At 44.6% G+C, this 13,007-nt stretch overlaps 1 protein-coding gene across 6 annotated transcripts in view; it reads right to left on the reverse strand.

The window, feature by feature from the left end:
* The window catches only part of PCCB (propionyl-CoA carboxylase subunit beta), a 128,236-nt gene extending 119,771 nt beyond the window's left edge, over window positions 1-8,465 (reverse strand). For 2 of the 6 annotated variants that reach the window (XM_058552605.1, XM_058552616.1), the window contains exons 1-4: window positions 8,252-8,452; window positions 5,533-5,652; window positions 4,454-4,522; window positions 1,336-1,392 (exon numbers count right to left, since the gene is read on the reverse strand). In XM_058552605.1, the coding sequence (XP_058408588.1) occupies window positions 1,336-1,392; window positions 4,454-4,522; window positions 5,533-5,652; window positions 8,252-8,434 (429 nt within the window). In that variant the 5' untranslated portion in view covers window positions 8,435-8,452. Of the gene's footprint in view, window positions 1-1,335; window positions 1,393-4,453; window positions 4,523-5,532; window positions 5,653-8,251 lie in introns of all 6 variants that reach the window. The other 4 variants (XM_058552594.1, XM_058552635.1, XM_058552644.1 and 1 more) reach the window with 3 other exon arrangements.
* Window positions 8,466-13,007: the final 4,542 nt, after the last annotated feature.

Consider the following 13,007-nt stretch of genomic DNA (forward strand, 5'->3'; position numbering starts at 1 on the left):
ATCCCATCATGGTTGGGTATCTTCATGGAAGACAGAGAACCAGATACTTAAAGGGCTGATTAATGCCCCCCAAACATCCAAGAGCCAAAGCACCTCCCATTACCAGGGTGTAAGACTGCTCATGGCAATCTTTCTAGAGCCACAGGCCCAAGTCGTAATATTTTTCAGCAACCAGTTTGTTCCCAGTTACTCTTTTGAAAGAGCTGATAGTAGACAGAATGACAATGTAGTATTTCTGTGAAAATAAGTGTGGACCCATCTGCTAACACGAGGCCAGGCCCAGGCCTGCTTTTACTTCTAATGAGACAGATTTTCCTCACGAGTCAGCAGTTCACAGCCTAATGAACAACGTTACTAACAGCCCTTGACAGTTTACAAAGCACTTTCACTCCATTATCTCTTTTAACCATCATAGGAGGCAGGAGAAAAATTAGGAAGGTTTAAAAGTTAAGTGATTGGCTCAAGGTCTCAGGGGTAATATACAACAGGACCATGTCTAGAATCCAGGTGTTCCATTATAGAAGGAAGCCCTGCCCCGCCACTACCAATCAACTCTACCTTTAATTCCAAAATTCTCCAAATATGGTCTACACTTTTATTCATCTCCAAAGCATCTAATCTCTGGCAGGGTTTTTTAAATACCATCATGTAATCCTTGCACTGCTCTTTATCTTTTAGCACCTGGACTCTCCACTGAGACCATGGGTTCTTTACCTGGGATCCTCAGAACCCCAAGGGGTCTGTGAATAAATTTCAGGGAGTTGATGAACCTGGATGGGAAAAAATTTACATCTTTATCTTTATTAACTCTAGCTGATCTTTAGCATTTCCTTCGATTACGAATACAGGCCAAAAAAAACCACAGTAGTATTAGAAATACCTGTGACTTTGTCATTCATAGAAGTCACAGATATTTTTATGTCACATTAAAGTTGTTGCAGATATCCTGAAATATCATTTTCACTCATGCCTACTTTGAAATTATAGCAGTTTAGATCCACTGCTAAATCTTATTAATGCATTAATAAGGAAGCACTTTACAAATGTGATTTTGTTTTAAATATTTTTAATCCTTTGTGATCCTACATATTTTACTGTATGCATGTAAAAAAAATGAAGGCCCAGGCTTCACCAGCCTACCAAAGGGATCTATGGTACGAAAACTGTTAAGAAATTCCTGCCCTGGACTGAAGGCACCTTTGGGTCAGCAGCAAATCTTGCACACCTCTGCCCCACCCCACATACCCAGTTCAGTGTCTTGCACCCCAACAACACTCAACATGCACTATGAGACTTATGAAAGTACTGGATTTGTTTTCAGTATTAAATACTTACTTTGCAGATCTTTTGGGCATGTGCTCCTGACAGACTGCCTCCAAAAACTGTAAAATCCTAAAAAGAAAACAATGAAATCAACATAAAATATAGTGACTAGCCAGAGATAAAGAGCCAGTAAGAGGAGGAAACGGAAAATTCAGACAATCTTAAAAGATTTTCAGAAGTTTAAAAATTAAGACTAAAGTCTGACATAAATTATTCCATGGAATAGTGAATAAAATATCTTAAAAGGAGTTAATGTATCATCAAGAGCAAAAGACCTAGCCTTTGCTCTACAAAAATGATTTGTAGCTCTGAGGAAAGGAAAACTTTTCATGCAGAATTAACCTGAAAAATCAGATTCAATGGATGTCAAACAGTCAGGCATTTCTACTGCTAGGAAACACTTACTGTTTTGACAAGGGAGGTGAAAAAAGTGAATCAGAACCCTCATGCTTCCTCTTGCCTATGGATTTTCATTACCTTCTGATATAAAGGGCTTCTTGCAAGAATGACTTCCTTCCTAAAACCCCCTCAAAAAGACAGTAGGGAATTAAAAACAGACTCAGCCCATGAGGACAAAAAAGGAAGAGGAAACAACAACAGAAGAGAGATTGAACAAATGTGAGGGGAACTGAAAGCACAAGCAGAGTATCTGACTTAGAGGGAGCAAATGGAAGCCCACACACCTGCAGAGGGAGCAACCACGAGGAGGGGACAACTCAGGAACCATGGCAAGTGGGAGGGGAGGAGGGGTGAAAAACAGACTGATGTGAAGTCTGTGTTAGGAGCAGTTAGACCCCACAGGGCCTCTCCTTCACCTTGAGAGGAGAAAGGTTTCTTCTCTAAAGAAACTTAACCAGAAGGCTTCTGGACTCACAATCACCAGCCACAAAAGAAGACAAAGGTGAGGCTGAGAACAGCTGAGATTGGGAGCCTGTACACTGAATGTTGAGCCAGTGCTGGCCCCTCCCTTCCCATACTCTCCCACCCAGAACACACCTACAGCCAATTATCAGGCAAGAGACTGAGGCTGCTTCTCTGGAAAAACAGAAGCTCTCCAGAAAAAATGCACACAGATATTAACATTTTGGGGATCACTAAAAAAAGCTGGCTCATCACTCCCTACTCTCAGTATCCTTCAGGGCGTATTTCAAATGCCCCACTTTCCATAAAGCTTTCCCCAATCCTGGATGTGATCTTCCCTTGTCCTGAGCCCACAGCACTTGCTCGGACCCTCTCTCACCCTATCTGTAGTCACTCCTGTTCTGCCCCATTCTATCTACAAAATGATTAGCTTCTTCAGGATAAGAATTCTCTCTCAGCCCAACTGGATTAAGAAAATGTGGTATATATATACAATGGAATACTACTCAGCCATAAAAAAAGACAAAATCGTCCCATTTGCAACAACATGGATGGGCCTGGAGCGTATTATGTTAAGTGAAATAAGCCAGAAAGAGAAAGACAAACACTGTATGATCTCACTCATATGTGGAATATAAACCAACACATGGACAGAGAAAACTGGACTGTGGTTACCCGGGAAGTGGGGGTGGGGGGTGGGCACAAGGGGTGAAGGGAGTCATATATGGGGTGATGGACAAACAAAAATGTACAACCCAAAATTTCACAATGTTAGAAACCATTAAAATATCAATAAAAAAAAAAAAATAAAAAAAAAATAAAAAGAATTCTCTCTCAGTCATCTCCACCTCCCCCTCACCTCTACCCTACCCCATGAGCATAAGAAGTGCTCAAAAGTATCAACTGAATGAATTTTTCTATCTGCTTAATAGTTAGGAGAACACTGTGCCCACAAATCACAGTAACTTTCTTTGTTCTAGCTATCTTATTAATGGTTCCTTCTGTACAAGTTTTTGCCTAGCTCTCATAAATTACAAAAAACAGACGATTCCTTCTAGCTAAGCTTTTGGTAGACCCATTTATAACATTTCAATTAGCAAATGAGTATTGTCTAAACACAAATTTAAAATTAACCAAGCATAATGATTTTAATATCAAACCCAGAAAACATTTCAGGTTCCTAAACAAGCTCTATAACTTTAGGTCTGTAAAAGGGACTAAATATTTAGATTTATAGATGTATTTCTACCTCTCAGGAGAGGAAAAAAATTAAACCCAAAAAAGTATACAACATGCCCGTCGTGTTAGTTTTCTATTGCTACTATAACAAATTACCACAAATTCAGTGGCTTGAAACAACATAAATTTAATACCTTACAGTTCTGTAATTTAGAAGTCCTACATAGATCTCATTGGGCTAAAGGGCTATGCTCCTTTCTGGAGGCTCCAAGAGAGAATCTGTCTTCTTGCCTTTTCCAACTTTTAGACCCATCTGCATTCCTTCGCTCATGACCCTCTTCCTCCACCTTCTAAGCCGACAACCACAGGTCAAGTCCTTCCCATACTACATCACTCTGACTTCCTCTTCTGCCTCTCTCTTCCACTTTTAAGGACCCTTGTGATTACACTGGGCCCACCAGGATAACCCAGAACACTCTATTTTAAGGTCAGCTGATTAGCAACATTAATTCCATCTACGAGCTTAACTCCCCTTTGCCATGTGAGGTAACATATTCACAGGTTTCGGGGATTAGGACTTGGACATCTTCGGGGGCCATTATTCTGCCTACTACGTTCTCCTACAGTCTCAGTGTGAAGAAACCACATCTGTCTTGATGCAGCCTGACAAAACTTGTTTGAACACCTCCGTGGACGCCCAAAACTCTGGGGCCTGTGGTTCTGAAAGTCAAGCGTCCTCGCCCAGGCTGCATCCACCGTGCTCTCTCAGGCCCACGCACTGCTGCCCTCCAGGCAACACCCAAACTGCCAACAGGAATCTCACTCACTTGGAATAAACTCCTGATTCCTGGGACTTCTAACCTGATTACTGCCCTGTGATCCTCCCCCAATCAGACTAAGGATTCTTTCTCTCTAAGAAAAAACACATAGTATGATACTCTGGACATACGCACTGAAAAACAAAGTAAATCCCTTATCTGGCCCAAACTACAGGCAAGTTTTAATTCCCCCCAAGACTGTTTTCTTCTCATATACTTTGCTCCTGGCTCTGCCCTCCAGGAACACTCAGTCCATTGGAGTTACGAAATACCTGACTGAAGATATAAACCAATCTTCCATTGATTCGGCCCCGTCCAGTAACCACACTGTCTCCAGGAAACTGCCAGAAAAATAGAAAAATAAAGGTTAAAAAACTCAAATACTTCTTTAAATGAATCTGGCAATTATGCCCCAATGAAACCCCACCCCAATCCCGGCAAAAAATCCACCCCAAATTCCTCAAAATTCAGTATGAATAAGGAAGATGAAGGAATCTCCCCTTCCCCTCCCAGCTCTGCAACAGCAAGCACTGGGCTACTGATTCAACAACAGAAGTGAAGGCCACTGTTGTCTTAGACCTCATCCTCCTTCCTAAAAGCAGAATAATCAAGAGACCCCCGAAGATCACCACTACTAAATGCTCACGGGAAGGAGAAGGACATATAAAGAAACATAGCAACTTCTAAAAGCCACATACCCCACCCCCAAACCTTAAAAAGGCAAACTCATCATTTTGCTTGGAATCTTGGCAATCAATATGTGGCCCATAATGGTTCAAATGGAGCCAGGTGGTTTGGTGCCAAGTTTACAAATCTTTGGTCACGAACAGCATATATACAGACCTGAAGAAAAGTGACCAAGAATGAATCCAAAGAACTCTGTGCACCCATGGAGAACAACCAATTAAAGAAGAAGTGTCAGTGACTCTAATATCAAAAACCCCAAAGCATAAAATTATGTCAAGAGGCAAGTGGTTGGCCTTTTGGGGTCTCTGGTGCCTAGACAGACCAGAGCACAACGAAAAGACATTCTCACTTTTCCTTCCAAGTTTGTCATTCTATACTGCAAGAACTCTGAACCCACAACCAGAGCCCTAGAATTGGGCCAGAGTCACACTGCATAAGGAATAGGCAGTGCACTCATCTGCAGACAAAGGGAAGTAAGTGGGGGAACCTGGAGGCCCCAGCAGCGCTTCTCCAGAGGCACTCCTGCAATTCCAGGGCCCTAACTTGAACATTTTTCAATGTATCCTGAGTCCCAGAAAGGCTTCATTAGTCTAGTGGGTAGGCCAGCAGGGCCACAGCTGGAAGGTGCAACTTGGAGGCTCACACCACCATTGTGAACAGATACCTTATTCTTATCAGCAGCCATTCCAAAATCTGCACATCTGTGTTCCACAAACATGTCACTCTCAACGAAACTGCCAGGGTCCAGCAAGAGACTGATCCGCTCTCTGGCCGTTAGCTTTCCCTAAAATGCAACAAAAATCACTCAGGGATGTCCTCATAGATAAAGTCAGTAAGCAAGGAGTGCTCATGGGAGGGCCAGGAGGACAGGTTTTTCCCCTTCACTCCTATTCTGTCAACCTGCCCAAGAGACCGGTATGATCAGTAGACTTCAGCCAATAAGGACATCAGGGCAGACAGGGTGCTCCAGGAGCCAACTGTGGAGGGCAAATAAGGAAGCAGGAGGAGGGAAATGTGGAGAGGAAAAGCGGGGCTAAGGAGAGCCTGACCCCGGAACAAGATAACTAGTTCCACAAACATTTACTGGAGACCTAAAGGACCATAAAAAGAAGAATGGAGAAAAAGGAGTTGGAAAAGTAAAGCAGGCTTAGTGAAGGGTCTGAGGCTACACCCCTAGATCCACAGGCTTCTTCTAGAGAAACCCACAGAGGCTCACCTCACTAGGGCCTAGCCCCAAAGACACTTCCATGACTACGTGCTCCATGGGCTTCTTCTACTATCCTACATTGTCCCAAAGCAGGGCCCCCACACCTGACAATGATGCTATGGTACAGAGACAACCCCACAGCAGGGAGCGGCTGAGTAGAAAAGGAGTGGGACGGAGAGTGCTCAAGAACTCACATGAGAGGAGTAAAAAAATGCTTCTTGGAGGAGTTGAGATTGGAGCCCTCAACCTAGCAAGCACCTCCACTGCTCGGGCTCCCAAGCCCTGAAACCAAGCCAAACACCCGGGCCCACTGTCCTGCTCCTCCACCCTCAAAAAAAACACCTCAAATTGGCTATATTTTTCCCTTAAGTAGCCAAAGCCAGTGAGGTTATGTTAAACAGGCAATCCTATACGCTGTCGTGTAAAGTAGAAGTTGTTTACCAGAAAGCAATTTGGCAATATATACCAAAGTGTTAAAAATATTCGTATCTTTTGACCCAGTAATTCCATTTCTGGGAATCTATCCTATGGAAGTAGTCCAAAAACTGTTTAAAAGAGGGTGGAGTGGGGGATTTATATCAAGTCAGCCTCCTGACTAAGTCCGCTTTGGCAAAAGAAAAACAGCTTCTGGAAGCTGCATCTAAACCCAGTAGGATCTGCCCCGGAAGGGGTGGAGTGATGTTCCAGGGAGGAATTGAGCAACGGGCCCTAACAGAAAGAGTGCACGGGAGCACTGACAGGCCTTTCCAGAGGATGATGTAAAGTTTCCCTCACCTCAGAGCCACCCCAGAGGGAGGGAGGGAAAGCACTGCTGACACACTATCAACCAAAATTACTCCCAAGTGTCAAAAAGGAACTGTCACCCTCAGGCCCTTATCAAGTGGGAATTTACAACATCTAAATCAACACTCAATCTAGATTTAAATAAAGGGCTGGTTCAAATCTCCTCACTGAAGACCCCAGTCACATTCCCCATGCTGTGAGTTGTGCCTCAGTGCCCTTCAGAATTTCTCTTCTGCATCTTCCAGGTTATTTAATTCATCCAGCACATCAGTCCAGACTCACACACATGTCAGGGACGCACTGAGCGAGGCTCCTTCCAAGTTCCAGGTCACGGATCTGGGCCTCAGTTTCTTCTGCGATTAAATGGCCCACCCAGGGGCCGGCCAGGTGGCACAAGCGGTTAAGTGCACGTGCTCCGCTTCAGCGGCCTGGTGTTCGCAGGTTTGGATCCTGGGCGCACACTGTCGCACCGCCGCACCGCTTGTCAAGCCATGCTGTGGCAGTGTCCCATAAAGTAGAGCAAGATGGGCACGGATGTTAGCCCAGGGCCAATCTTCCTCAGCAAAAAAAGAGGAGGATTTGCATCAGATGTTAGCTCAGGGCTGATCTTCCTCACCAAAAAATAAATAAATGGCTCACTCAGCATATCTCCGAAGGCAAGCTGCGATTCTCACCTCTCGCCTCCAAACCTGGGCGGTGGTGGCAGTGCCTCAGCTGCTCACTGCAGCCTCATCCAGAGTAGCCTGCGCACTTGCAGAAAAACCACCTGCTTCCCACACGCACCTTTCCTACCCAGCAGGTCGATGCACACTGAGACCCTAAAGGGGTTCAGCTGGCATTCTGGGGCAGGGGTTCCACAAGCTCCCTGCGGTCACACCACACACCCCACCCCAGGTTAATGTGAAAGTCTGCCCATGTTACTTCCCTTGCCATTATGCCTCGATTTTCCTGCTTCCATAAATAGAGCAAGAACCTACCACCCCTCTTTCAGGGGGCATGAGAAAAATAAGCGGCATTTTTGTTTAAGCGCCTACTATTGCTTCACTGTCTATGCTACAATAAGATTGTGAGAGAATTACTACTATCTTCTGCTTAGAATAAATTGACTCCTAGAGATCAAGTAACTTGTCCTAAAGTTTAGAGCTGTTGAGTGGTGAGGCGACTGGAGGCCGGCCAGCTCTCTAAAGCTGCAAAGGGAAAGCAGAGTGATAAAGCACAAAAGTGCTTATCCTCATTTTAGTAAAAGGCAACAGGTTCTCAAGGTGAACATTCTCGTCTCCGCCCCTCCCCGGCGCCGCGCGGATTGGCTGCGAGGCCTCGGGCGCCGCCAGGCGGGCACGCTGTGATAGGTCGAACGCAAGGGTGGGCTGGCCTGAGCCCGCTCAGGACTCACTCGCTTATGCTGCGCGTCGATGCGGCGCTGGCCTCCGCCCAGTAGCGCGGTGCGGCGCTTGTCCTCGATGCGCTCGTTAACGGAGACGGGCTGGCTGCACACGCTGCGGACCGCGGCGCGGAGACTGCTCGCTACAACGCGGAGCTTTGCTACAGCCGCCGCCACGCGCACAGCCGCCGCCATTTTTGCTCTGGCGGCACGCTCCCAGCCGACGCACCTGAGTACGCATGTGCATCAAGCGTGGGCACTGCAGAGTCTGCGCCTGCGCAGCGTGGGCGGGACTCAGGAATGCAGAACGCGCTTGGGCGGAAATCCCGAGAGTTCGAGACCCCAGATCCCGCTAGGTTTCGCCCAGAGGAATATAGTACTGGTCCTCAGATCTTGTGCCCGCCTGGCTGCACAGAAGATGGACTTAGTCCTTGCTCTTCTCTGACTACCTAGACCTCTAGTTTTGTCGTCCCACTTCCTCCAGGAAATGAACAGATAATAAGAGTTAACCAACATTTTTTTGAACACTGTGCCAGGTGTTGCATTAGCTTATTATCCTGATTTTACAGCTGAGGCCAGTGAAGCACAGAGGTAGAGTGATTTGGTCAAGAGCCAAGACTAAAGATGTGGTGGAGCCAGGATTCAAACACAGAGACATACTGTGTGCCGTATATTGAGCACGGGGCTCTTCCAGTGAATAGTTCTCAGTGTGTGGGCCCAGCAGCTTCAGCTTCACCTGGGAGCCAGTGGGAAATGCAACCTTTCAAATTCCCAGATTCTATCCCAAACATACTGAACCAAATTCTGGGGGTGCGGCCAGCAATCTGTTTCAACAGGTGACAGCTAGGTGATTTTGATGCTTGGTCGAGTTTTGAGAACCACTGCTCTAGGGATTTAGAACTGAACTCCTGGGAGTTTGTCCATGTGTTTCCCCAGCTAACAGGCAGGTCGTCGAGGCAAAGAACAAGGTGTATATTTCACATTCTTAGCCACAGAAAACTGTTAAAGTTGATCATTAACCGCTCCAAGCTCCAGCTCACAGCCAGGGTCTTCATAAAGTCCAAAGTCTGGCCTGAGACTTTAGTGTTAATACAATTCAATTCAGCAAACATTTCTGAGCACCTACTATGTGCCAAGAACTAACTACCAATACTTATTACGTTTCCTGGAGTAGTAATTGTTCAGCTAGATATGCAGGGAAGCTGAGGGTCCAAGGCCTGAAGTCATGTGGCTAGATGAAGCCTACCTGTATCTTGTCTGATTCCGGAGTGGATGCTTGTGGCGCTGCAGTTGAGTCCCTGCTTTAAGGACCTCACCAACCTAAAGAGGTAGACAGACCAAGGACTGGCCTGGTAGTACGGGGGAGAATTTGGGCAAGTCTGGGTGTGTCAAGGAGACTATCTCTGAGAAGGTAACTTGCATGCCAGGGAACAGGAGTAGTGGCATGTTCAGATTCACACACACAGTTGTGTCCCCAGCTTTTCGGGGAATGATGGTAAATGAGACTGGAAAGCAATAATGGAGTTAGAGTGTGAGGAATTTTGCCGTGTTCAGAAATTGGGACTTGATTTGGGATGGAAGCAGTAGGACTCCTTTCTCCTAAAGTGCTTTGCAGATCCCTCTCCTATGGCACATCTCACACTGTGTTAAGCTTATTTAGCTATCTTCCCAAGCCAAAGGGCAGGGACAATGGCTGGTTTGCTCACCCCCATGGCCCCCGCACCTAGAACAAGGCCCAACACATAAGAAGTCTTCAGAATGTATTTGTGGAATTGAACTGACCTAGCAAATAGGCAATTGCATGTGGCTTGGGAGGTTTTCTCCTACACCTATGCATCTTTCCAGGCTCTGCTCAGGTATTATCTCCTCAACGCAGTCCACCCTGATCCTCCTTCTGCCTGGGTTGGGGAAAGTATTGGTCCCTCAGGGAAGCAAGGAAGTTTTTTGACTTTGAATAACCAGTGCTTAGCAGAAAGCCCAGCGCAGGATGGATCTATAAATGACTGTTAGACTGAACCTAAGTGCTCCTCCAGGTGGTTCTCTCTCCCTCCCCTTTGTCTTCCCTCTCCTCCCATTCTTCCTCCTCACTGTCCTAGTGCCCTACCCCTGGGTACTCCATACACAGTTCTATAGATCTATATTGTATTCCTCCTACCTCAGATGCAAGTCCCAGCCTAGGGTGGGTGGGGTAGGAGGAGGGTTGAACTACCCAGTAATTGCCCTCTAGAATCCTAGCATGCTCTGGACTATTTTCCTGTCCCTAGTCCCCTTGATGGGTTGCTATGTTTGAGTTACTTCTCCATTTTGAGACAGGAGTCACCCTGATCTGGCCATTTTATTCCAGTCAGTGAGCACTGTCAGCAAGGATGGATGAAATGGAAGGAAAGAGTTAATTTGGAATCGGTCACACATATTTGGGAGAGTGTGTTAGTCTGGGTCTTCTCACAAGCAGCTGCCAAGTGGGGAATTAAACATTCAAGAAATCAGTTAGGGGAACCACCTGGGAGAGAAAATGGGACCTCACCTGGGAGAGGCTGAGAGAACTCTCCAACTGCAATGCAAGTCTGACCCCCAGTCAAGGGGAGAGAGAAGGAAGAAAGGTGGCTGGGAGCTTCTTAGACTACTGTGCAGTTTTAAGGGAAATTCAGCAAGGCTGTCAAGGAGTCCTAGAGCCAAAGTATTCCTGCCCTGTTCGTCTGGGAGCAGCCTGTGAGAGGTGTGGCCTCAGCACAAATTCAGCTGTTAATTTTGGAACAGCAGCTGGGACTCTCAGTCAGTTCTGCCCAGTACAGTCCAGGTGTCTTCTTACCTCACAGAATTTGGGGTGTTTAGGAGTAAAGGATGTGAGAGAGAGGAGATTTTGGAGAGCAGCTGCCATCCATGTGGGGAGAGGACTTTTATTTCTTGTGCTTTGTGAATGCACTTCTCTCCTTAGTGTTTTATTTTAAAAACTGAAGGAAAAAACTGAAGTACTTTAAATTCACTTTTTTTTCCTGGTCTGTGTTTCTTTGTCTGCTGAGATTGGGTTACAAGATCCCTGGTTTAAAATCTAGTTAAAATTGTCCTTAAGACCTGGAACCTCATTTTCCCCAGACCACACACATTTTCCAAGCCATCTTCAAAATTCTTCATCTTTTCTGACTCCTTGGGCTCTGTGGGAAATGAGCAGAGCTGGCCTGTCTCTTTTTCCAGAGGCACTTCTAGACCATTCTTCCACTCTTGCTGCACTGCTCTTCCTTTGAAGTTTATGCCATCTGTTGGTACCACCCTTTCAGCACTCTCTGACCTCCATGATACACCCTCTGCTCCCTTCTTTTCTTTCTGCTGTGATTTCCACATCAGGCTCACTGTTTCCCACTACCTGCAGTGTTCTCCAGAGAAACAGAACCATTGGGATATATATATGGAGATTTATTACAAGAATTGGCTCATGCAGTTATGGAGGCTGGGAAGTCCCACAGTGTGCTGTCTGCAAGATGGACCGAAGGAATTAGTGAAAAAAAAAGAAATAAAAAGCATTCCAATTGAGAAGGAAGAAGTGAAACTGTCGCTATTTGCAGATGACATGATATTATATGTAGAAAATTCTATATACTCCACCAAAAAGAAAATGTTAGAACTAATAAAAAATTCAGCAAAGTTGCAGAATACAAAATCAATATACAAAAATCTGTTGCATTGCTATACACTCATAACAGACTCTCAGAAATAGAAATTAAGAAAACAGTCTCATTTACAAGTGTGTCAAAAAGAATAAAATACCTGGGAATAAATTTAGCCAAGGAGGTGAAAGACCTGTACACTGAAAACTATAAGAAATTAATGAAAGAAATTGAAGAAAACACAAATAAATGGAAAGATATTCTGTGCATATGGATTGGAAAAATTAATATTGTTAAAATGTCCATACTACCCGAAGCAATCTACAGATTCACTGCAATCTCTATCAAAATTCCAATAGCATTTTTCACAGAAATAAAACAAATAATCTTAAAATTTGTATGGAACCACAAAAGACCCTGAATAGCCAAAGCAATCTTGAAAAGAAGAACAAAGCTGGAGGCATCACACTCCCTGATTTTGAACTATATTACAAAGCTACAGTAATTAAAACAGTGTGGTATTGGCATAAAAACAGACACATAGATCAACAGAACAGAATAGAGAGCCAGAAGTAAACCCACATCCTAACCAGACTGTTCTTGTGGCATATATGTGTTCAGAACTGTGATATACTAGGTACATCTTGCTGGAATAGTAGAAGATATGAAAAGGATTTGGATTTGAAGAAAAAGTCCTTGAGTTTACAAGAACAGTTCCAGTATTGCCTTCTGATATACTGATTCTACTGCCCTTGAGGATGCCCATTCCCATTTCAACCAAAAGAGCCTTAGTGATTCCATTTCTAGATAGTGGATTGTATTTAAGGTAAAATTCAGCCATGAGACAAGAAATACTCTTTCTTTTTTCCTCATCCTCCTTCTTCCTAACCCCCTTCCAACTGCTTAGAAAGTTCTAAGACCAGAGTCATGGTACTAGATTTAAAAATGTTTCTTTTCATTAGTGGCTTCTTTTCCTAACTTCTTTTTCTTTTATAATTCCTGCTACATTTCTAAAAGGCTATAAGAATTATGATAATTTCACAACTATTTCTATTATAATGGATGATTTTAAGCATTTGGTATGAATTATGCTGTTCTGAAGCAATTAAGTTTAACATCTAGAAACTGGAAAAAATTAACTATTCATATATGACTCTCCACTGGAT

The sequence above is a fragment of the Diceros bicornis genome, chromosome 2 (assembly GCF_020826845.1).
Source record: "Diceros bicornis minor isolate mBicDic1 chromosome 2, mDicBic1.mat.cur, whole genome shotgun sequence".
Lineage (NCBI taxonomy): Eukaryota > Metazoa > Chordata > Mammalia > Perissodactyla > Rhinocerotidae > Diceros > Diceros bicornis.